The following is a 26,381-nucleotide window of genomic DNA, read 5'->3' on the forward strand; positions in this document are numbered from 1 at the left end:
CCCGCCCCGCCCCCGGGCTGGTCCCGCCCCTCAGGCCGCCTCAGCCGGCGAGCTCCGGTAGGGCGAGAGTGGGAGGGCTCCGTACCTGCAGAAAAGGCAACAACTGGCCGAGAGACGCCGGCTCGACCCCAGAGGAATGTCGTGTCCGTGCAGAGGCTGCTTTCACACGTGAGGAAAAGAAACAACACCGAAGTTGCGATTGTTCGGGGTCAGTTAAGTGGTACGAGTTAGGAAGAGTTATGTCTTCTCACTGCCAGGTGAGGGCCGTTCGCTCCAAACCGAGCTGCTCAATGCCAAGATTTGGTAATACCCCGCATGCACTTGGGTAAGTCCATGAGCTGTGGACCAGGCACTCGGAGTGAAGGACTGAACAGGACCATCAGTGCCCCTGACCCATGGCACTCCCGGTCTAGTGCAGTGGTCTGAAAACCTTTCCTGGGTGTGCCTGGCGGGCTCCGTCGTTAGAGCATGTGATTCTTCGTCTCGGCGTTGTGAGTTTGAGCCCCGTGTTGGGGGTAGAGATTACTTAATAAATAAAAGTTTAGAAAAGAAAACTTCTTCTGTCAATGTCCTAGGCTTTGTGGGCCATATGCAGCTACTCAGCTTCGCTGTTGTGGTGTTAGAACAGCCATAGATAATGCCTAAATGAAAGTGACTGTGTTCCAACTCTATTTATGGACACTGGAATTTGAATTTAACATAATTTTCATGTGTTGTGAAATATTCTTAAAAATTTTTTTTCAAACACTTAAATACATAAAAACCATTCTTAGATCCTGGGCCCTACGAAAACAATTGGCTGCCTATGGGTCATAATTTGCCTACTCCTGTTCAAGTGGGAGAAACACTCTAAGCGAAATGGTTACAGATAGTGGTAACTACTTCAGAGGGAATAGGATAATGTTGGGTGGAGAAGACCCTGCTGATGAGGGGACATTTAAGTTGAGCACTTAGGATGAAAATGAGCCCACCCTCTGAAGAGATGGAGGAAGAGTAATTTATGAAGAAGAGAGAGCAAGCGGAAAGGCCCCATGGCAAGAAAGGATTTGACAATTTGTAGGAAGAGAAGGGACACTAGTGTGGCTGGAGCTTGGTGATGAGCATCGGGGCTAAAGGAGGAAGGTGATATGAGACGGAGCTAAAAAGACAGGCAGGACCCAGGTTTTAAAGTATCTTACGGCGGTCGTGGGAGTTTAAATTTTACCCTAGGCATTGTAATGGAAAGCCATCGAAAGGTTTTAAGCAGGGAAGTGGCATGATTTACTATAAAAATAAAAAATCACTCTGGCTACTGTGTTGAGACTGGATTGGAGAGTAGGCAGCTGTTGCAATAATCCAGGGGAGAAATGGCATAGCTTCTACTCAGTGATGGTGGTAATAGAGAGGAGCGGATGGCTGCAAGAGGTATATTTAGGAAACAGAAATAACATAAAATTGCTGACAGTTCAGCTGTGGTGTGTTAGTCCAGGTTCTTTGAGAAACAGACCATAAGGTTAGATTAAATGTGCAAAAGACTTATTGGGGAAGACACCTGCGAAGGAAAAACGGAGGGCTCTGAAGGGGACTGGGAAAACCTTTAGACTGGATGCTGATTCAACTTTCATGGAGGACAGGAGAAAAATGGGTAGGAAAAGTTGTAGATATGATGCAATTCTAAGAATCTTTCAAGAAAGTCAATGGGGAGTCCTCAAGCCAATGTCCCACATCAGAGGAGTCCTATGTCTTCCAGGAATGGGCCTCCTTTACTGACCCTGCCTCACTCAGTCACTGGCTGGGAGCAATCCATGGGAAACGCAGCCTGGATCATAGTGATAGATTTCAGAGCACAGCAACTGGGGCCATCAACCAGTAATGCTCCCTGTGATCAGAGATCTGAGCAGTGTGTTTTCATGGCTGCCACATATGGGAAATAAGGGAAAGGGAAATTGCAGGATCACTTCTTTTTTTTTTTTTTAAAGATTTTATTTTTATTTATTCGAGAGAGAGAATGAAAGATAGAGAGCACGAGAGGGAAGAGGGTCAGAGAAGCAGACACCCTGCTGAGCAGGGAGCCCGATGTGGGACTCGATCCCGGGACTCCAGGATCATGACCTGAGCCAAAGGCAGTCGCTTAACCAACTGAGCCACCCAGGCGCCCTGCAGGATCATTTCTAATTGTTGGCTTGAACAACTGGATGATGGTGCCATTTACTGAAATGGTGACTTATGAGAGAGATTAGAAGCTGTATTTAGGACTATAATGATTGAGATGTTTAATAGATGTCCAAGTAGAGATTGAATAGCAATTGAATAAATCTGGAATCCGGGAGTGAAGTTCTATGCTAAAGGTGTGAGTTTAGAAGGCGTCAGCATTTAAAGCCTTGGGACTGGATAAAATCACCTGTGCAAAGAACAGGCAAATAAGAAGTAGCATGGAGCGCTGTCTCCAATATTTAGAGTTCAGGCTTAAAAGGAAAAGCCAGAGGGGAGGAGAGTATGGAGCTACAGAGAGGAAAATGTCATTTCTGTCAAACACTACTCAGAGATCAAGAGTCCATTAGATTGAATAATATGGGCATTCTTGGTACCCTTAACAAAAGCAGTTTCAGTGCTATGATGAAGATGCAAGCCCAGATAAAACTGGGCTGATGAATGAATGTGTGATGGGAAACTGGTTATAAAGCTATAGAGAAGACCTATAGTAAGGAGAACGAGAGAGAAGTGGGGCTGTAGTTAAGGTGGGATACGGGATTAGAGAAAGAAGCTCTAGGATGAAACTTACTAGAGCAGATTATGCTGATGGGAATGATTCAGTGGAAAGGTAGAGATTGGTGATGCAGGAGAGAGAGTGGGGACCACTGAAGGAATAAGATACTTGAGAAGGCAAAAGGGTACTGGAGCCAGAGCACAAGTGGAGGAATTTCCTTTATTTTTTTTTAAGTTTTATTTTAATTCTAGTTAGTTAACATACAGTGTTATATTAGTTTCAGGGGTATAATATAGTGATTCAACAATTCCATACAACACCAGGTGCTCATCACAGCAAGTGCCCTCCTTAATCCCCATTACATATTTCACCCATCCCCCACCCACCTCCCCTCTGGTGACCATCAGTTTGTTCTCTGTAGTTAGGAGTTTGTTTATTGGTTTCTCTCTCTCTCTCTCTCTCTCTCTCTCTCTTTCTTTTTCCCTTTGCTCATTTGTTTTGTTTCTTAAATTCTACACATGAGTGAAATCATATGGTATTTATCTTTCTCTGACTTATTTCCCTTAACATAATACTCTCTAGTTCCATCCATGTCATTGCAAATGGTAAGATTTTTTTTTCCATTTTATTTATTTATTTATTTATTTGACACACACAAAGAGAGAGAGAGAGAGGGAGAGAGGGAGAGAGCAAGCACCAGCAGAGGGAGTGGCAGGTAGGGGAGGAGCAGGCTCCCCACTGAGCAAGGAGCCTGATGTGGGACTCGATCCCAGGACCCTGGAATCATGACCCAAAGCTGAAGGCAGATAACTGCCTGAGCCACCCAGGCGCCCCCAAATGGTAAGATTTCACTCTTTTACTGACTAAGTAATATTCTACAAAGGGGAGGAATTTCTGTTAGACAAGAGCAGAGATAGGAGATAAAACAGAGAAGATAGATTAAGTTCTGATAACTAGGTAAATTTCACAGTAGTGAGGGTATTCTGATAAATGAGGAAAATGAGGTAATTCTGATTGAAAGACTTCTACTTTTTCTGTTAAATCTAAAGCAAGGTCAGAGGCTGAGAGTAAAGAAGATGAGGTGTGAACAAGGTTTGAAGAAAGAGGATAAAATACAAACTATTTATCTTGAGAAATTGAAAAATCAAACTTGCTATAGAAACGTTCTAGGATTGCCCAGAAGGAATGAGAGCCTATTTGAGATTATGATCATTATAACATGGATGACAAGTCAGTCATCCCAGTTATGTGACTTTTATCCAGGAATATTCAACAGCTTCATTGTAGGAGCTGACAATGGGACTCAGCTAGGGTTGAAATATAATACAAGGAGAGAGGGGTAAGAGAGTTGAGGATGTTTGTAAGTGATTGATTCCCCTGATGGACCAGGGACTCTAAGCTGGGAAGGAGAGAAGTAACTATATAGAGGTGTTGATGGATAGTGAAAAAAGTAGTGAGGTTAATGGATTGGAGATCTTAGTGAAGTTGAGAAATTATTTAAATAGGAGTATTAGAGTTAAGTGAGCTGGAAGGATTGGAGGCAGTGATTAGAGAATATCATACTTGTGTGTGTGTGTGTGTGTGTGTGTGTGTGTGTGTGTGTGTGTGTGTGTGAATGAGTGTGTGAGAGAGAGAGAGAGAGCGAGAGAGAGAGGAAGGAGGGACAAAGGGAGAAAGGGAATCTCAAGCAGGCTCCACACCTAGTGCTGAGCCTGACACAGGGATCGATCTCAGGACCCTGAGGTTATGACCTGAGCTGAAATTAAGAGTAGAACGCTTAATTGACTGAGCCACCCAGGTGCCCCAAGAATATCATACTTTTTAAACTTTATTTTATTTAAGTATAGTTGATGTACAGTGTTACATTTCAGGTGTACAACATACTGATTAGACAATTCTATACATTACTCAGTGCTCACCAAGATAAGTACAGTCACCATCTGTCACCATACAATGTTATTACAATATTATTGACTGTATTCCCTATGCTATACTTTTCATCTCTTCAACTTATTTATTTTATACTGTAAGTTTCTACTTCTTAATCCCCTTCCTCTATTTTGCCCATCCCTCCAACCCACTTTCCCTCTGGCAACCACGAGTTCTCTGTATTTAAGAGTCTGTTTGTTTGTTCATTTGTTTTTGTTTATTTTTTAGATTCCACATGTAAGTGAAATCGGATGGTATTTTTCTTTCTCTGTCTGACTTATTTCATCTAGCATAGTAACCTCTAGATCCATCCATGTTGTCACAACTGGCAAGATTTCATTCATTTTTATGGCTGAGTAATGTTCCATTGTGTGCATATGTGGGTGTGTGTGTGTGTATATGTATGTGAATTTATATATACATACACACACATATACATACAGAGATGTTGAGCATCTTTTCATGTATCTGTTGGCCATCTGTAGGTTTTCTTTGGAAAAATGTCTATTTTTCCTTTGCCCATTTTTAAAAAATGGTAAAAAGTTCTTTTGCTGTTTTGTTGTTTTGGGGTTGTTTTTTTTAATGTTCCTATATTGGAAATCTCATTCTTTTGATTGTTTTATTTATTTTTTTAATGTATAAGTTCTTTATATATTTTGGATATCAACCCCTTATCAGATACCTCATTTGCAAATATCTTCTCCCATTCACTAGGTTGCCGTTTTGTTTTGTTAATCGTTCCCTTTGCTGCACAAAAGCTTTTGATTTTGGTACAGTCCCAGTAGTTTATTTTTACCTTTTTTTCCCTTGCCTGAGGAGACATATCCATAAAAATATTTTTAAGGCAGATGTCCAAGAGATTACTGCCTATGTTTTCTTTTAGGAGTTTTATGGTTTCAGGTCTCACATTTAGGTTTTAATCCATTTTGAGTTTATTTTTGTGTTCAGTGTAAAAAAGTGGTTCAGTTTCATTCTTTTGCATGTTGCTGTCCAGTTTTCCCAACACCATTTGTTGAAGAGGCTGTCTTTTCCCCATTGTATATTCTTGTCTCCTTTGTCATAGATTAATTGACCATATAGACATGGGTTTATTTTTAGGCTCTCTATTCTTCCTGTTGATCTATATGTCTGTTTTTGTGCCAGTGCCATGCTGTTTTGATTACTACAGCTTTGTAGTATATCTTGAAATCTGGGACTGTGATACCTCCAGTTTTGTTCTTCTTTCTCAAGAAGCTTGAGAAACAGCTTTGGCTATTCAAGGCCCTTTGTGGTTCCATACAAATTTTAAGATTATTTGTTCTAGTTCTATGAAGATTGCTATTGGTATTCTGATAGGGATTGCTTTGGGTAGTATGGACACGCTCACAATTTTACTTCTTCGAATCTGTGAACATGGCATATCTTTCCATTTATTTGTGTCGTCTGTAATTTCTTTCTTCAGTGTCTTATAGTTTTCAGAGTATAGGTCTTTCACCTCCTTGGTTAATATTTTTAGGTATTTTGTTTTTGTTGATGCAATTATAAATGGTAGTGTTTTCTTAATTTCCCTTTCTGCTACTTCATTATTAGTGTAGAGAAGCACAACAGATTTCTGTATATTAATTTTGTATCCTGCAACTTTACTGACCTCATTTATCAGTTCTAATAATTCTTTAGTGAAGCCTTTAGGGTTTTCTCTATATATGGTATCATGTCATCTGTGAATAGTGATGGTTTTACTTCTTCCTCACCAATTTGGATGTCTGATTGCTGCAGCTAGGACTTCCCATACTGTGTTGAATGAAAGTGGTGAGAGTGGACACCCTGGTCTTGTCAGAAAGTATTATACTCGATTTCAAGATTCCAGAGGTATTATCATTACAATGACTATAATGCCACGGTTCCAGGCTGAGAAGGGGTGGAAGAAAAGCTAATGGCAGTAAGGAGTTTAAGGAATGATTATTTTTAGATGAGTTATCCCCATATGCAGTAAAGTCAACAAGAGTGGAAGGAAAGAAAGAAGATGAAACAGAAGCTAATGTCATCAACAATGGATGATTAGAAGAACCTTAGAACCGTAAATTGAGGAGACAAGGAGAGATACTATATCCAGATGGCACACAGTTCAGATTAGCTAGGACTTAGAGAAAGGAAGGAGGAAAAAATATTTGTTAACAGTAATGGGAGAAAAGAAGACAGCAACCCCACCTCCTGACCCTGATGTATGCAGAGAGTGGAAGGAAAAGCAGTCACTACTTGAAGGGCTCTAGAGGAGGCAGGCCCTCTAGGAACAGACAAGTTCCAATTTAAAAAAAGCAAAAAAGGGGTGCCTGGGTGGCTCAGTTGGTTAAGTGTCTGCCTTCAGCTCAGGTCGTAATCCCAGGGTCCTGGCTGTAAGCCCCATGTCAGGCTCCCTGCTCAGTGGGGAGTCTGCTTCTCCCTCTTCCGCTCTCCCACCACTTGTGCTCTCTCTTGCGTGCGTACTCTTTCTCAAATAAATGGATAAAATCTTAAAAAAAAAAGAAAAAAAGATGAGAGAAATGATGGGAACATTTAAGAAGGAAATTCTAAGAGGCTCAATGGAAATGTTTAAGAGGAATGAGAAGGGTCAGGGATGGGTTCAGACTAGTGGACATAGTAGCAATCTGGGAATGGGATCCCATTTGGCAGTGGACAGCTTGAGGAGTTGAGACTGCAAGGGTGATAAAGGTAAACAGGGATCTGGGCCAGGATGAGAACAAGTGCAAGGTTCAAGCCAAAGCCCAGATATTTAGCTCAGCAGATAACCAAGATAATGAAAATGAGATACAAAATTAGAAGTACTTAGGGTCAGAGAGAAATGAAAAATGAAGCTACATACAAATAATGGTATTCCCTTAAGAAGACAAACAAAATGACACTGGAACAGAACTATAAAATAAGATAGAAATCTATATACAAAAGGACCCATCATTTACATGGGAAAATTAAACCAGAATTATCAATTTCAAGACATAGATGAATAAAATTATTGGGCTTCAAAGATAAAAATTCCCAAGCTTTCAAGCAAAAAAGATCAAGAAATTACAAGAATGAAAGAATTAAACTGGCACCAGACAGCTCAAAAACGACACCCATGAAAGGCAACAACAGAATAGCACTTTTTAAAACCTCAAGGAAAAAAAGTGTGAGTCAAGAATATTCAGTCAACTTGTTTTTCAAGTATTAAAACAAGAGGAAATGAACTTTAAACAGGAAAAATTCAGGGAATTTTGTATACATGAGCCCTCCTTGAAGAATCTGTGAAAAGATGTTTTCCATTCAACCAAGTGGCAAAACTTCATTAAAAGACTGATGGTCAACAGATGAATGGATAAAGAAGATGTGGTGTATATGGTGTATAAGTATGGTGTATATGTATGTACACACACACACACACACACACACACACACACACACTAGAATATTACTCAGCCATCAAAAAGAATGAAATCTTGCCATTTGTCATGACATGGGTAGAACTAGAGGGTATTATGCTAGTGACTGAAATAAGTCAGTCAGAGAAAGGCAAAGACCATATGGTTTCACTCGTGTGGAATTTAAGAAACAAAACAGATGAACATAGGGGAAAGGAAGAAAGAATAAAATAAGATGAAAATTGAGAGGGAGGCAAACCATAAGAGACGCTGAACTCTAGGAAACAAACTGAGGGTTGCTAGAAGGGAGATGGGGTTACTGGGTGATAGGCGTTAAGGAGGCCACTTGATGTAATCAGCACTGGGTGTTATATGCAACCAACAAATCACTAAATTCTATCTCTGAAACAAACAAACAAAAAGACTGATGGTGCTCATTTACTATAGTTATAGATCTAAAATTACACAAAGGTGAGAACAAAACTCAAAGAATAATCTGTTATAGGTTCAAACAAAGTAGAAATAATGTAAGTAAAATGGGAGATACCAGAGAGAAAAAAGAAAGAGTAAGTTCATTGATTGGTTCATTGATTGTGATATAGGCAATAAATGGGGGTTAAAGGATAATATTAAAATTGGCAAATCAGGTAAGAAGAGGTTAAACAAGAACGAACTGAAAGAACTAAGGGCTTTATAAAAGGTATAAATAAAAAAAGAGTCACGAGAATAACACTACAAACTTTTCTAAATACAAAAGGAAATTTTAAAAATTAAAAGAGCAAAGAAAATGCATGATATACAGAAAGAAACCCAACAATTATACCAATGTTAATATCATATGAAATAATTTTAACATAAAATGACAGTAGGACAAAGCATATGTCAGATCAATCAATATGAATAGGTTTAATTTATTAAATGAAAAATATTTTTCAATTTGGTTCACAAAGAAAGCAGCTGAAAATAAGAAACCTGTCTAAATCAAAATGATTCAGAAAGTCTAAAACTGAAGGAATGGGCAAAAGTTTACTAGGTGAGTGGAAACAAGAAAGCAGACACTGTGATCCTGATATCAAAGTAGAATTTTAAGTCGAAATGCATTAGATGAGACAAAGAAGGACACGTTTTAATGTCACAATTCACAATGAATATATAACAGTTATAAATTCTATTCACCAAACAACTCAGCAACACATGTATAAAGCAAAAATCTCAGGGCATGCAAAGAAACATTGTAGAAATACACTAATAGTAGGAAACTTAAATACACGACTTTCAATACAGATGAAGTAAATAAAAAATAAGAAAGGAAAATAAATAGATATATAAAAAGCATAATCAATAAGGTAGATCTTAGGGATATATTTACTATACACCCTGAAAATAGAGAATACAGTAGTAACAAAGAAGATAAAATATTTCAGAATAAAGTTATCAAGAAATGTGCAAACCTTATACAAGAAAAATTTTAAGGCACCCCTGAAAGATATAAAAATGGACTTGAATGAATGGAAAGACATTCCATAATGTTATAAAGATACCAGTTTTCTCTAAGTTAATTTATAAATTTAACAAGTACCAACAAAAATACAAGATTTTTATGGAGCTGGAAAAGTTGATATTAAAATTCACTTGGAAAAATAAACATGCAAAAATAGCCAGAAAAATACTGAAAATAAAAGTTTATGAGAGGAGACTGGCCCTACTACTCATTAAAATATACTATAAGTCTGGTTTTTCATCTACTCATGGTACTGGTGCATAAACTGACAAATAGATGAATGGAATAAAATAGAAATAGATCCAAATACATTTGGCAATTTAGTGATAACCATGATATCTCAAATTACTTGGGAAATGTGGACATTTTAACATATATTTTGACAAATATAAAAGGTGGACATTTTAACCAGTGGGACAACTGGTTTGCTATTTGGAGAAAGATAAAATTAAAACCAAGTGTCACACTATAATCAAGAATAAACTCCAACAGGACCAGGGATATAAATGTCAAAGATGAAATCATGTAAGTACTAGAAGAAACCATGTATGATTTTCTCTATAACCTGGATGTAGGAAAAGACTTTCTAACTATGACTAAAAATTCAGACACAACAAAAAATAAAATTGATAAATTTGACTGTGTTTAAGCATTTTTTGACCAATAAAACAAATTCCTAGCTGTGAGACATTTACACACCTTTTTCACATATTTCTCACAAATATGGAAATATATTCAAACTCACTCATACACAAAATGCATATTAGATCTACCCTAATGATGTACCTCCAAAGGTATGAATGTTCTGTGCACAAAGTGATTGTAGTATTGTAATTGCAAAATATCAGGAAAAAAAAACAAATTCCTGTACACAGGAATGTGGATAAACTATGGTACATCCATATAATGGAGTAGTATGAAGTTATGGAAAAGAATGAGGTCATTTTCTATTAACTAATATAGTGATTTCCAGGATATTTTGTTAAGTGAAAAAGACAAATATACAAGAATTTTTACAGTATGTCATTTTTTGTATAAGAAAGAATGGGGAATGAGAAAACCTACATATATCTAATCAATTGTACAAATAGAAGCATAGGAATCATAAACAAAAAACTATTAAGATTAGTTACCTACAGTTGGCTTAATAATAGCCACCCAGAGTATCCAGGTGCTAATCCCTGGAACCTGTGCGTGTTATTTCATATGGAAAAACTCTTTGTAGATGTCATTAAATTAAATATCTTGGGGCACCTGGGTGGCTCAGGTCATGATCCCAGGGTCCAGGGATCGAGCCCCATATTGGCCTCTCTGCTCCACGGGAAGCCTGCTTCTCCCTCTCCCACTCCCCTTGCTTGTGTTCCCTCTCTCTCTCTCTCTCTCTCTCTCTCTCTCTCGCTGTCTCTCTCTCTGACAAATAAATAAATAAGTTCTTTAAAAAAATAAATATCTTGAGATGGAGAGATTATCCGGGATTTTCAGGGTGGATCCTAAAACGTAATCACAAGTATCCTGATAAGAGGCAGGCAGAGGGAGATTTGACTACAAGCTGAAGAGAAGGCTGCGTGATGGAAACAGGGAAAGCAGAATCACAAGATGTGATGCTACTGATTTTGAAAAGGGAGGGTACCCTGTGCCGAAGAACATAAGGAATGCAGCTCTGGACGCTGGAAAAGGCAAGGGAACAGATTTTTTCCCATGAGCTTCCAGAAGGAGCACGCCTTCGCTGACATACTCATTTTAGCTCCATAAGACTTGTCTCAGACTTCCGACCTCCAGAACCATCAGAACACAACTTTCTGTTGTTTTAAACTAGTAAATTTGTGGTGATTTGCTACAGCAACCATAGTAAACTGAGCAGGCAGTACGGAAGTAGGAGTGAGAAAGGGCTAGAAGAAAGGAAGAGCGATACTTTTGAATGCATGAATTCATGAAGTTCTGACTTTGAAACTAGTTAATGTTTCACATACTAAAATGCATCTGTGAGTATAAACATACATGCATATAAAGATAGGGAAAAAACTAAAGCTATATACAAATAGATATAAGCAAACCTAAGCATAATTCAAATGAATCATGTAGTCAGTCACCCTGAATAGAGAGGAGAAAATTAATGAATTCAAGCAACTTTAGATCACAGTATTTGACCACATCGCCTTAAGCAAAAGGTTAAAACAAGAACAGTAAACAGGAGCACCTGGGTGGCTCAGTTGGTTAAGCAACTGCCTTCAGCTCAGGTCATGATCCTGGAGTCCCGGGATCAAGTCCCACATCGGGCTCCCTGCTCGGCGAGGGGCCTGCTTCTCCCTCTAACCCTCCCCGCTCTCATGTACTCTCTCTCTCTCTCTCTCTCTCATTCTCACTCTCTCAAAATAAATAAATCTTTAAAAAAAAATAATAAAAACTAAACAAATATTCAACTCTAGCTAGTCAAGTTTTCAGAGTTATGGGTTAGCAATTCTGAAGTTACTCCCTCCTTTTCTACCCAGCCCTTAATATTTACATTATATCTGAACTGAACTATTCATTAGAAACTTTACTCATTTTTTGACATTTTATTGCCTTTGTTCTGCCTTTCTCTCAATATAAAATGCCCCTTTCCACACAATGCAGCTCTCACCTGGCGAAACCCTACATGTCCTTTACAACTGCTGTACTAGTTTCCTGAGGCTACTGCAACGGATTCCCACAAACTGGGTGGCTTAGAACGACAGAAATGTATTCTCTGAAGATTCTGGTGGCGGGAAACCTGAAATCGAGGTAACGGCATGGCTGCACACCCTCTGAAGGCTCCAGGGGAACTTGATCCTTGCCTCTTCCAGCTTCTGGTGACTGTTGACGTTTCGGAAGTGTGTGACTGCATCTCTCTCTGCTCCATCCTTCTCTTGTGAGTCTGTGCATCAAATTTCTCTCGCCTCTCTCTTAAGAATGTTTGTGATGACATTTAGAGCCCACCTGGATAATCGAGGATAATTTCTTCATCTCAAAATCCTTAGCATAATTAAATCTTCAAAGATTCTTTTTCAAAATAAGGTAATATCCATGGTTTTGCCCTATAAACTAATTTTCACAAGTTCCAGGGATTAGGAACTTTTCAGCCTACCACAACCCCCTAGGTCACGTGAACTGTCCTGTGTTGGCCTGGATCTACAACCAAACGGGAATCACTCTCTCCTCTGCTACTGTTGTGGCAATGAACGTGGACCACCTTGTATTGCTACAGTGATGTGTCAGATGTACTGGTGTCTAAAATTCTTTGACAGCACCAACTTTCCATCAGTGTAACCTCATAGTTCCTATTAGTTGTTTATCTTTTTTTCTAAATAATTTCTGTCACTCCCTATATGGTTCATTACTTACAAAAACTGGCAAATACGATCTTAAGAAAACCATCTGTCATCTAAATAAAATTAAGATGATGGAGAAGATACATGATATTTTGTGAGTTTAAAAAATTACTAGTTATCCTCTTACTGAGAAAAGTATTTCATATTTGCTTTAAGGGTGAACATCGCAATGTTGTCTACAACCAACTGTTAAGATAAAGATTTTGCTACTTACTGGTACTGCCTTGGCCGAATAAAATTTGATTTGGTGAGCATATCCTTTGGGCTTATTTATATTCATTATCAAAAATTTTTTTTAAAGATTTTATTTATTTATTTGAGAGAGAGAGAATGAGAGATAGAAAGCACGAGAGGGAAGAGGGTCAGAGGGAGAAGCAGACTCCCTGCTGAGCAGGAAGCCCGATGCGGGACTCGATCCCGGGACTCCAGGATCATGACCTGAGCCGAAGGCAGTCGCTTAACCAACTGAGCCACCCAGGCACCCTCATTATCAAAATTTTTACATTGGGAGTAATCTGCAATTGTATTTATCTTTTCCCTTTTAAATTCTGTGGTGCTTTAGTCAGTTTGAAACCCGTGCTTTTTCTTTCTGTTACTAACTTTATCCTAAGAGGCCCTTCCTTTGTGTAGTGGTTGATATAACAGCTGAGAGTCTCAGGCACAAACTAATGATTTCCTTTCATTCTGTTAGAGAGACTACTTATAGGAGAAGTACCAAAATGTTTTAAATGTAGGGATAGCTTTTTCAAAAGGAAGCAAATGTTTTAAATAAAATGATAGTTCATAGTCCTACACTGGTACGAATTTCAAAGTTTACAGAACACTTCTGTTTGCAAACTCATCTGTGTCTACAACATCTGATATTTCACCTCTTCTTTTTTTTTCAATTTAATTTAATTTTATTATGTTAGTCACCATACAGTACATCATTAGTTTTTGATGTAGTGATCCATGATTCATTGTTTGCATATAACACCCAGTGCTCATTGCAACACATGCCCTCCTTAATACCCATCACCAGGCTAACCCATCCCCCCATCTCCATCCCCTCTAGAACCCTCAGTTTGTTTCTCAGAGTCCATAGTCTCTCATGGTCCGTCTCCCCCTCCATTTTTCCCTTCCTTCTAATGTCCTCCATGCTCTTCCTTATGTTCCACAAATAAGTGAAACCATATGATAATTGGCTTTCTCTGCAGGACTTATTTCACTTAGCATAATCCCCTCCAGTTCCATCCATGTTGATGTAAAAGTTGGGTATTCATCCTTTCTGATGGCTGAGTAATATTCCATTGTATATGTGGACCACATCTTTATCTGTTCATCTGTTGAAGGGCATCTCGGCTCTTTCCACACTTTGGCTATTGTGGACATTGCTCCTATGAACATTGGGGTGCATAGCATATCTGTGTCTTTGGGGTAAATACCCAGTAGTGCAATTGCTGGGTCATAGGGTAGCTCTGTTTTTGATTTTTTGAGGAACCTCCACACTGTTTTCCAAAAGTAGCTGTACCAACTTGCATTCCCACCAACAGTGTAAGAGGGTTCCCCTTTCTCCACAACCTCTCCAACATTTGTTGTTTCTTGCCTTGGCAATTTTTTTGCCATTCTAACTGGTGTAAGGTGGTATCTCAATGTGGTTTTGATTTGAATTTCCCTGATGGCTAATGATGATCAACATTTTTTCATGTGTCTGTTAGCCATTTGTATGTCTTCTTTTGAAAAGTGTCTGTTAATGTCTTCTGTCCATTTTTTGACTTGATTATTTGTTTTTTGGGTATTGAGTTTGAGAAGTTCTTTATAGATCTTGGATATAAGCCCTTTGTCTGTAGTGTCATTTGCAAATGTCTTCTCCCATTCTGTGGGTTGCCTCTTTGTTTTGTTGACTGTTTCCTTTGCTGTGCAGAAGCTTTTTATCTTGATGAAGTCCCAAAAGTTCTTTTTTGCTTTTGTTTCACTTGCCTTTCAAGATGTATCTTGAAAGAAGTTGCTGTGGCCGATGTCGAAGAGGTTACTGCCTATGTTCTCCTCTAGGATTTTGATGGATTCCTGTCTCCCATTGAGGTCTTTCATCCATTATGAGTTTATCTTTGTGTATGGTGTTAGAGAATGGTCAAGTTTCATTCTTCTGTATATAGCTGTCCAATTTTCCTGGCACCATTTATTGAAAAGACTGTCTTTTTTCAATTGCATATTTTTTCCTGCTTTGTTGAAGATTATTTGACCATAGAGTTGAGGGTCCACATGTGGGCTCTCTATTCTGTTCCATCGGTCTATATGTCTGTTTTTGTGCCAGTACCATGCTACCTTGGTGATCAGTGTTTTGTAATATAGCTTGAAATTGGGCAATGTGATTCCCCCAGCTTTGTTTTTCTTTTTCAACATTTCCTTGGTGATTCAGGGTCTTTTCTGATTCCATACAAATTTTAGGATTATTTGGTCCAGCACTTTGAAAAATGTCATTGTAATTTTGATCAGGATGGCAGTGAAGGTATAGATTGCTCTGGGCAGCATAGACATTTTAACAATGTTTATTCTTCCAATCCATGAGCATGGGATGTTTTTCCATCTTTTTGTGTCTTCTTCAATTTCTTTCATGAGTGTTCTGTAGATCCTAGAGTATAGATCCTTTACCTTAGGTTTATTCTGAGGTATCTTATGGTTTTTGATGCTATTGTAAATGGAACCGTTTCTCTAATTTCTCTTTCTACAGTTGCATTGTTAGTGTATAAGAAAGCAACTGATTTCTGTGCATTGATTTTGTATCCTGCCACATTACTGAATTGCTGTATGAGTTCTAGTAATTTGGGGGTGGAGTCTTTTGGGTTTTCCACATAAAGTATCTTGTCATCTGCGAAGAGAGAGAGTTTGACTTCTTTGCCAATTTGAATACCTTTTATTTCTTTTTGTTGTCTGATTGCTGTTGCTAGGACTTATAGTACTATGTTGAACAATAGTGGTGAGAGTGGGCATCCTTGACGTGTTCCTGATCTTAAGGGAAAGGCGCTCATCTTTTCCCCACTGAGGATGGTATTTGCTGTGGGTTTTTCATAGATGGATTTTATGAACTTGAGGAATGTTCCCTTTATCCCTATACTCTGAAGAGTTTTAATCAGGAAAGGATGTTGTATTTTGTCAAATGCTTTTTCTGCATCAATTGAGAGGGCCATATGGTTCTTCTCTCTCCTCTTATTAATGTGTTCTATCACATTGATTGATTTGTGAATGTTGAACCACCTTTGCCTCCCAGGGATAAATCCCACTCGGTCGTGGTGGATGATTCTTTTAATGTATTGTTGGATCCTGTTAGCTAGGATTTTGTTGAGAATTTTGGAATCCATATTCAACAGGGATATTGGTCTGAAATTCTTCTTTTTGACGGGGTCTTTGCCTGGTTTGGGGATTAAGGTAATGCTGGCCTCATAGAATGAGTCTGGAAGCTTTCCTTCTGTTTCTATTTTTTGAAACAGCTTCAGGAGAATAGGTATTATTTCTTCTTTGAATGTTTGGTAGACTTCCCCAGGGAATCCATCAGGCCCTGGACTCTTGTTTTTTAGAAGGTTTTTGATCACTGCTTCCGTCTCGTTACTGGTTATTGGCCTATTCATGTTGTCAGTTTCTTCCTGTTTCAGTCTTGGCAGTTTATAGGTTTCCAGGAAGGCATCCATTTCTTCCAGGTTGCTTAATTTATTGGCATAGAGTTGTTGATAATAACTTCTAATAATTTTCTATTTCCTTGGTGTTAGTCGTGATCTCTCCCCTTTCATTCATAATTTTATTAATTTGCATCCTTTCTCTTTTGGATAAGTCTGGTTTATTGATCTTATTAACTCTTTCAAAGAACCAGCTTCTAGTTTTGTTGATCTGATCTACTGTGTTTCTGGTTTCTAACTCACTGATCTCTGCTCTAATCTTAATTATTTCATGTGTGGCTTAGGCATCATATGTTGCTTTTTCTCTAGTCATTCTTCTCGAGTGCACATGGAACTTTCTCCAGAATAGACCACATACTGGGTCACAAATCAAGTCTCAACTGATACCAAAAGATTGAGAGTATTCCCTGCATAGTCTCAGACCATAATGCTTTAAAACTGGAACTCAATCACAAGAAAAAATTTGGAAGAAATTCAGACACTTGGAAGGCTAAAGGCCACTCTGCTCAAGAATGTTTGGGTCAACCAGGAAATCAAAGAAGAACTTAATTCACAGAAACCAATGAGAATGAAAACACATCCGTCCAAAACCTATGGGATACTGCAAAGGCGGTCCTAAGGGGGAAATACATAGCCATCCAAGCCTCACTCAAAAAAATAGAAAAATCCTGAATTCACCAACTCACTTTACACCTTAAAGAACTAGAGAAAAAGCAACAAATGATGCCCAAGTCACCTCTTCCTGCTTCAGAGCAAGAGGTGACCCTTCAGCCCGTGGCTTAACCCTTGTCTCAACCTCTGGATCCACCCCTCACCACCTCTTTCCCATGTCATTCACTCTCCCTCTCTACCGGCTCCTCCTTCCGCCCTGGATTCGCCAGCTGCTTTTGTCACTTCTCTTTTTATCCACAAAGAATTGTTGCCCTCCTCTGTGCATCATCTCTGCTGGGAAATGAATGACTTCCTGACTCTTCGCCTGCAGGGCTGTTCTCACTCTTGTCTTCCTGCGGGGTAAGACAAGGCTACTTGTCTGCTCCGAAATGAGCTCTTCCCTTGGCCTCCAGGAAGCTTGTGTCTCCTCCTACCCCTCACTGCCACCCTGGCTGCCCTTTCATCTTTCTCTGTGTTGATGTTCACCGGGGTTCTGCCTTCTACGCTCATTGTGCTTCTACACACCCCAGAACTTAATCAGCCCCAGCAATTTCTATTACTGTTAGCTGCTGACTCCCAAATCCAGATATCTCTTTTGAGTTCCATATTTTATATCTGTGTGCCTGCTGGACATTTCCACCTAGATATCCCAAGGGGACTTCAAACAGAACTCATTATTGTCCACAACTGCCATTCCTTTGCATTTGCAGTGAGGAATAGAAGGAAGAATGGGTGTGTTGAGGAAGGGTATGGAGGGAAGTCTCTTGGGACCCTCTCCAGCAGCTAGAGGAATGTCCATGTGGAGAGAACTCTGGAGAGGTGGGCTTTAGGGCCCTGAACTGTTGGATGGGGTATTTTACTGTTAGTCTGTTAGTAAAGCTAGTGAGCACGACAGCTGACTTTTCAAGCCCTCCCCAAGCCTCCAGTTTTTGTGGTATGGATTTCATCACAGGAAATCTTGAGTAAAGAAATGTTTGAACCTTTTTGGAAAAACCTGTGGAGGCACAGGATAGAGATTGGGAAGTAGACCCAACCCCTGTCTCTCAAGATAGTCCAGCATGTGGACTAAGGGAGAGGCTGTGAAAGAGCCCAATGAGAACTGCTGAAGGTCATCCAGACAGACAGCTGGTTAGACCAAGACCCCAGTTATTTTATACCTCCCCCAGAGAAGCCTCCCTGCCACACTCACATACACCAAGTCAGAGATAAGAATGCTTAGCATCGGGTGCCTGGGTGGCTCAGATGGTTAAGCGTCTGCCTTCGGCTCAGGTCATGATCCCGGAGTCCTGGGATCAAGTCCCGCATCGGGCTCCCTGATCCTTGGGAGCCTGCCTCTCCCTCTGCCTCCCTCTCTCTGTCTCTCATGAATAAATAAATAAAATCTTTAAAAAAAAAAAAAGAATGCTTAGCATCCCTGTTACATATTCGCTGCCCCTGCTGAAACCAAAGAAACAGTATAGAATCATCTTAAATCTGTACTTATCATAATGTATGGGAATGGGTTGTTCACTTGTCTGCCTTATCCCTTAAGGAAAGAGGTGTTGCCTCATCCATCTTCACTGCTAGCATAATGCCAGGTGCAAAAGGGACTTAAAAAACAAAGTTAACTGAAGAAAAAAGAGGACACTGGTAAGCAGGTAACACAGGTAAGTTTACAGGCTGAATGCCATGCCTTGAAACTAAGTGACAGTCACCTCTTCCTCTATCTCAGAATGGCCCAGACCAGACCACCTCGGTTCAAATTCCAGCTGTACCACCTACTGAACTTTGCAGAAGTTACTTACATATTTTTGTGTCTCCGTTTCCTCAACAATAAAAAGGAAATAATCGTACTTACCACATAGGATCACTGTGAGAATTGAAAAGGCATATAAAGGGCTTCACACAATGCCGAGGACATGGAAAAAGCTTGATAAATGTTACCTGCCGCTGTTATGATTATTACCTGTCCCTAAGCCGCCACAGCAGGAAGTCTTTTCAGTGAAGAAAATAGAAATAATTATTGTAATCCAGTAGCATAAAATACTGAAATGAACCTTTGTCATTCTTTTGGCTGCCCAGCTTAGGGGCCCTTCCTGAGACTAGATGGGAGGCAGAGATGGCCTCTCACTAAGAAACTAAAAAAGCCAGCCCCAGGCTGAATGTTCAGCACTCCCTTCCAGCTAGAGTCTGTAGCCTATGATCCAGGCTTGAGCAGTCAGACACACCCAACTCAGGCCTAGCAACCAGAGCTAGTGGTGCCAGGCAGAAGGGATGGGGAGCTTGTAGCACAGTCATGCTCACTTTTTCCAGAGGTGGCAGCAGCTGAGGTCCCAGTGGTAGCAGGCAGGGCCACTGATGGCCATGGAAGATGAGCGGTACCCTCGCAAGCTGTGCTGGGAGCATGACGTGGCTGGGTCTTTGTTGCCGAGGCCCTCTTGTTCCTGTTTTCAAGCCCACGTCTCTAGCCTCTCCAGAAGGGCTTTAAACCACCCCATGTCCTTTTCTGCTTCTGCCAGCCTGGGCTACTATTTCTTGGTGTAATTCAACCTGCCGGATTGATACAGATGATCAGACCTGACAGTTTAATAAAATGTAAGTACACTATTTCTATTTTGTTTTATTGGTTTATTGATTTGCAGTGTGTCTTCTACTCAGCTCCTGTTCAAGGACCTTTTTATCTTAGATGATTTTATGGTGTGGGAGTTGGGGGCAGGACAATCAAATTTTAATTGGCTGGAATCTACCCTTAGGTGGAGAAAATCAGACAACTAATGAATGTAGGAATAAAGGAAAATGGAGGGAGAGGAGCAAAATCAGTGCCTTGTGCAGGAGAGTATCATAACAGAACTACAAGCTCATTTAATTTAACTGGTTTACTTTACAGATAAGGAGCCCAAAACGAACACACAGCTAATGTATGTTCAAGATAAAACTAACTGTATCTTCACACTCCTGGTTCAGGGCTCCTGCCTCTATCCATTCTACCAACAGGGAAAAGACCTAAAAGCAAGCTCAGATCAGGTTAAATTCAGTTCAATTAATTATACCTTTTAAGTTTATGGTTGCGTATGAAAATAATTTACATTTTCAAGAGCTTTTTATAGTTTACGAAGCTTTGATTCATTAAATTCTCTTACCTGCTCTGAAATAAGATAATCATTCTTTTTTTTTTTTAAAGGAGGTTTTGGTATTAATGTCTTGAAAAGGTTTATAACATTTCTTTTACCTCTGACTGCTCTCCCTTTTCTATTTGTTTTGGTTTTGAGGTTGTAGCTACAAAGTAAGTCAAGAGGAAAGCAATATTAGTGTATTTGAATAAAATAGTCTGCTGATTGGAACCATCATAAAAATATATTGGATGTTGTTATTAACCTCCATATTACAAATGAAGAAACAGAAGCTCAAAGAGATTATGTGACTTGGCCAAGATTAAATAAGCACTAAATGGCAGAGCCATGACATGGTTCATTTAAAAAACATATACCATATATTGAGCATTTAATGTGTCAGGCTGGGTAAACAAGATATAGTGCTAGTTAATCCCTAGATAAACCAGAAATTTCTAAACCAGTATATTACATTCTAACCCACTTTTATGGAAGATTTTACTGAACCATAAACTGTAATTTTAGCAGCTGGCCAATAAATAAATACTCTTCTACTTAAACAAGATTCATGTAGCCAGATCTCTTTGGTCACCGATTTTGAAATATACTAGACTAAAAGATCTAACTCAGAATCATGAATTACATAACTTTTCTAGATTCTCTAAAGTAAAATGGAAATTTGTGATTCTCAAATGTCCCTAAATGAACAAAACATTGACATGAAGTCGATTGCATCACTATATAACCAATTATTAAAATCTAGATTTAATAAACTATTTTCAGTTTCAGTTTTTTCAGTCTAATGTCATACAAAGAGGAAATTTTATTCTCAGTATAGTTTTTCCAAGTTTTTCCATAGATTATTAAAATCACTTGTAAGAGGGAAACTAAGCTAATTGACTTGGAACATAAAAAGAATAATATATTTTTTTAATGTAGTTGTGTATAACGGAAAATACCATTCTTGTACATTTAGCTGAACCAAACCATTTGTATAAGAACTAAATGAGATCCAGGGTTTTCAAAGAAATTTCACTGCCGCTTTTCCTTGAGCAAGTTGAAAGAAAAATGAGGTGTGCTTTTAAGTGAAAACTAAATTAAAGATCTTGGCATCATAATGCTAAGATGACTGACAAGGGTTTTAGAAATCTAATAAAGCTGTTTTTGTTAAAGGAACGTTTCCTTTTTGGGTCAAGGCATCAGAAGGCAGTACAACGCCACCTGTTCAAGGCTCAAGCCTCCAATTTCTTTCCCCAAATTTCCCCAGGCTCGCCTGGCCACGCCCCCTCTGTCCCTCAGCTCGAGGTCCCGCCCCTTCCACCTCCCACTTCCTGGAGACCGCGCTCCTTTGCGCGGCCTCCTCGGGATCTGATTGGCTCATGTGTCAACCGCTAACGGCTGCGGAGTTTAAACCCAAGCCCTAGCCCCCGGCGCCGAGCTCCAGAAGGTGCGTGGTCGTCGCCCCCAAGCTGAAAGAGCGGTAAGTGAGGGGCCTTTGGCGTGGCCGCCCCGGTGTCTGAGGAGATCCGTGCCTTTCCCGGCCAAAGCTCCCGGCACTACCCTTCAGAGTCTTCTGTCCAGCGAGCTCCGCGCGGCCCTCGGTCCCGCCCACCCTCCGCCCTCGGGTATCTGGGGCTGCGGCCTTTGCCCCGGTTCCGAGGGGGTCGTTGCGGGAGCCCCTGGTTTGGCTTTAACCGGCTGCCTCTCGGCCCTTCGATTTTGCGCCCGGCTGGGTGAGGGGGGCGAGCGGCCAGTTAGGTCAGCTCCTTGAAAGAAGGGATTTCTGTCCTTGTGACTGCACTACTCCCTGCTTTTTAAGAACATTTTCTACCTCCTTGTGAGCCCTTAATATCTGCTGGATGAACGTTCTTACGTTAGAGACTGCTTACCCGAGTTCTTGAAGGAGCCCTCTCCTTTGGAGCTCTCGTTTAGGAGGAAGGCTGGCTGAAGGCGAAGGGATAATAGAAGAAAGGGAAAACTTAGAACTTGAATTGGGTCTTGATGCGCGGGTAGGATTTCGGTAGGGAATGGGGACGATGATTTTTCTAGGTGACGGATCCAATTCAGGAGAACCGGATTTGGAACTTAGTATTTCTGATTTAGAGTTAGCCGGGATGATGGCCAGACAAGAGCTACAGAATAAATAACTCATATTAGTGAGTGCTATGTGCCAGGTCCTGTACTAGGCACTGTACATCATTGTTCAGTTAGTCCCTACAATGAGGTGCCCTTTCTCTAACTTTATAAGTCTGAAAGTTGAGACTTAGAGTTGTTAAGATAACATAGCTATGAAATGTTGAAACTGGGATTCGCAATACAATCCCAACTGCTGTTTTATATGGTAAGTCAGCCTTGAATGGTACTCCAGTGGCCTGGCTTAGATTCCTAAAGTGTTACTTGGTGAGGTTGTTAATGTGGAGGGTGACAGGGCAGTGTTAAAAGGAAGACTCTGATTTCCAGCTTGAGCATTTGGGTGGGTGATTGCTAGAGGCATTTATTAAGTTAGGGAACTAAGAACCAACTTATTGGGGAGGACAGTTCAGCAGTGGTTTCCTAATTAGCAAAATGAGATTTGATCTTTCTGACTGGATTTTTTTGGGAGATGGACAAGATTTCTATGTTAGCATCCCCTCAGGGGTTTGAGATGCAACCATTTGTCCGGAGTTTCTGTATGTTCTTATGTTCTATCCATGGAATAGGTGGTGATCTTTGATTTTACTTTTTTTTTCTTTTTGGCAAAACTTTTAGAAGAAACATTGAGCCTCACTCAGTGTTGTAAGGTCCCTGTTAAACTTCTTCCCCATTGCAGAAAATTCTTTTAAAACCATCTTCCCACTATTTGCTTGACATCTCCCAACGTCTGCTCAACATTTGCAAAGGAGACTCATTCCAGTATTGGTCAGTTCTTAGTATTTGAGACTTTTTCCATTTATCCATAGTTGTTTTCTTCAGTGAATGTTTACTCAGTAGCTACTATGTGCCAGGCACTCTTGGCTAAGGGTACAGCAGCAAACAAACTTGACAAAAATCCATGCCCTCCTGAAACACATTTTAGTAGGAGAAGACAATTAAATAAGGAAATTGTATGATCTTATATTAGACACTGATAAATCGATGGCAAAAAAATATAATAGGAAGTGAAATGGAGTCAGGTGTGCTCTTTTAAATAGTTTGGTCTGGGAAAGGCTGAGAAAGTGACATCTGAGTAAAGACTTGAAGACAGTGAGTAAACCCTGTGATTATTTGGAGAAGAGTTGATACAAAGGGAAAAGAAAAGGAATACAAAGGTTCTGCAGTGGGAATATGCTAAGGTAGCTAGTTGGCTGGAGCTTAGTGAGCAAAGGAAGTGGTGAAGAGGTCAGAGAGGTACTAGATGGGGAGTTGGGGAAGGAGAGAAGTGTCAAATTGTGTAGTACCTTATAGGCCATTGCAAGGATTGTGACTCTACTCCAGTGAGATGGAAAGCCACTGGAGAGTTTTTAACAGAGGAGTGACATGAATTTACTTAAGTTTTAAAGGGATCATTTTGATTACTAAGTTGAGAATTGGTGGTGGGGAAGAATGTGGAAACAGGGACACCATTTAGGTAGTTATAGCAATAATGTACATGAGAGAGACTAGCAACTTGGATCAGAGTGACAATGGTAGGGGGCCCATGTGGACATGTTGTGAAAGTCAGGCCAGCATGACTGATGGTAGAGTGGATGTGGAATGCGAGAGAAAGATGTTTCCGAGCTGAGCAAGTGGAAGGATGGAGTTGCTGTTAAATGAGATGGAGAGGACACAGTGGAGCAGGTTTGGGTGGGGTGAGTTTAGGACATGTTAAGTTTGAGGTACATATTAGATATCCAAGTTAGAGATGAGGAGTAGGCAGTTGGATAAATAAGTCTGGAGTTGATTTGGGATATAAATTTGCAAGTCATTGGCATTTAGATTTAAAAGCCAGAGCACTAGATGATGCCCTCACAGGGGTATATGTACATAGAAAATAGATGAGACCCAAGAATTGAGATCTGGTGCACTCCGGTGGTAAGAGGTTAGGGAGATAAAGAATAATCAGTGGAAGAGACTTAGAAGAAGTGGTCAGTGAGGCAGAAAAAATCCAGGAGAATGTGGTATTTTGGAAACCCACTAAAGGTATTTTGGAGAGAATGACATGATGTCAAATACTATGATTAAAATCATAGATCATATGAGAACTGGATCTTGACTGCTATATCTGATTTAGCAGCAATGCAATTTAGTGACTTTAATGATCAATTTCCATATGGTAGTGGTGAGAGCAACAACTTGAGAGTAAATCAAGAGGGAATGGGAGGGGGATGAATTGGAAACAGCAAGAATGGACAACTCTTTAAAGGAGTTTGCTGTTAAGAGAAACAGGGCAATAACATTCTAGCCTCAAGAGATCACTGGTATCTTAAATGTTCCATTTTCATGCATTTACACATGCCATTCCTTCTTCCTGGAAAACCCTTTCTAATCTTGATACCTGACAAATTCTTTGTTATTAAGACTTATTTATTCATTCAATAAATATTTATTGTGTTCATATTATTTGTCAGGCACTGGTCTGTGAGCTGGGAAATATGTCAGTGAATAAAACAGAAAAATCCATGACTTTCTGGAACTTAAATTCTAGTTGATAGGAAATAAGTAAATTCTGTGGTATATTAGATAGTGATTTAAATGCTATGGAAAAAATAGAGAAGGGTAAGAGTAATCGGACATGCTGAGGAAAGGAGCTACAGTTTTGAAAGGCCTCAATTAGAAGGTGACATTTGAGCAAACACTTGGAGGAGAGCGAATGAGCCATTTCTATCTGGAGGAAGAGCTTTCTCAGTAGAGAGAATGACCAATACAAAGGACCTGAGGCTGAAGAATGGCTGCCATTTGCCAAGCATTTAGAGCTTGGTGGCCAGTGTGGCCTGGAAGGAATGGGCTAGGGGACAGAAGGAAGAGTTCAAATTGGAGAAATGGGAAGAAGAGCAGGTGGTGGAGGGACTTCTTAACCATGGAAGAACTTCAGTTTTTATTCTGAGAGAAATGGGAACCATTGGAGGGTTTTAGATTGTGTAGACTAATAAATACATTGTAGCGAGGGCAGCCATGGAAGTAGGAGGATAAGAGGCTCTTACAAGAATTCAGGTGAGACATGTCAGCGCCTCGGTCTAGGCTGATGGCAGTGGAGGCAGTGAGAAGCGGTCAGATTCTAACGTACTATGAAGGTTGATTGGGATATGAGAGATTTTTGGCCAGAGCAACTAGGATGGAGTTGCCATTAACTGAAATAGAGAAGGCTCTGAGTGAAACAGGTTTGGGCGGGTTCGGTTTGATATGCCCTGTTTAGTTATTCAAGTAGTACTGCTTAGTACATGGGACACTAATGAGGGCATTTGGGGGCCTAACTAGATACAATCCAGGACAATCTCCCCATCACAAGATGCTCAACTTCATCGCATCTGTAAAGACCCCTTTTCCACATAAGGTTTAGAATGACAGGGATTGGTACCTGATGTCTTTGGGAGACCCATTTTTTTAGCCTACTGCAGAGCTGGAGGAGGATTAGGATGAGGGAGAGAGGAAGGTGGCCTGGGAGCCTGGAGATTCTGTGATTGATACAAAAAGGATAGTGAGATTAGTCCTGTGGACTTAAGGCAGGTAGTGAGGAGAGGCTGAGTATCAGGAGGTAGGCAGACACAGGTAATAACATTTCTTTTTTTTTTTTTTAAGATTTTATTTATTTATTTATTTGTTTGTTTATTTATTTATTTATTTATTTGACAGAGAGAGACACAGCCAGAGAGGGAACACAAGCAGGGGCAGTGGGAGAGGGAGAAGCAGGCCTCCCACAGAGCAGCGAGCCCGACAAGGGGCTCGATCCCAGGACTCTTGGGATCATGACGCGAGCTGAAGGCAGACGCCTAATGACTGAGCCACCCAGGCACCCCGATAATAGCGTTTCTTCTAGATCTCTGAAGCTGGAAGCAAGGAGCCTTGGGGAAGGGATGGGAGTTTTGAGAGGTTGATCTTGTCTAAGTGCATAGCTCAGCATCAACTGTACCTTCTCAGTAAAACATTTTCTGATCCTTTTCCTCTGCCCAGGCAGAGTTAATTACTTTTATCCATTGTGTATTATATCAGTTATTCTTGT

The 26,381-nt window shown here is 40.1% G+C and overlaps 1 protein-coding gene across 5 annotated transcripts in view; it reads left to right on the top strand.

The window, feature by feature from the left end:
- Positions 1 to 51: 51 nt before the first annotated feature.
- Positions 52 to 26,381, top strand: part of SGO2 (shugoshin 2) — a 65,725-nt gene continuing 39,395 nt past the window's right edge. The window contains exons 1-4 of one of the 5 annotated variants that reach the window (XM_027591334.2): positions 52 to 257; positions 12,104 to 12,377; positions 12,994 to 13,084; positions 19,637 to 19,712. In XM_027591334.2, coding sequence (XP_027447135.1) covers positions 19,685 to 19,712 — 28 coding nt within the window. In that variant the 5' untranslated portion in view covers positions 52 to 257; positions 12,104 to 12,377; positions 12,994 to 13,084; positions 19,637 to 19,684. Of the gene's footprint in view, positions 258 to 12,103; positions 12,378 to 12,993; positions 13,085 to 19,636; positions 19,713 to 21,615; positions 21,708 to 26,381 lie in introns of those variants that run through there. The other 4 variants (XM_027591335.1, XM_027591336.1, XM_027591337.1 and 1 more) reach the window with 4 other exon arrangements.

The sequence above is a fragment of the Zalophus californianus genome, chromosome 3 (genome assembly GCF_009762305.2).
Source record: "Zalophus californianus isolate mZalCal1 chromosome 3, mZalCal1.pri.v2, whole genome shotgun sequence".
NCBI classification, from domain to species: Eukaryota; Metazoa; Chordata; class Mammalia; order Carnivora; family Otariidae; genus Zalophus; species Zalophus californianus.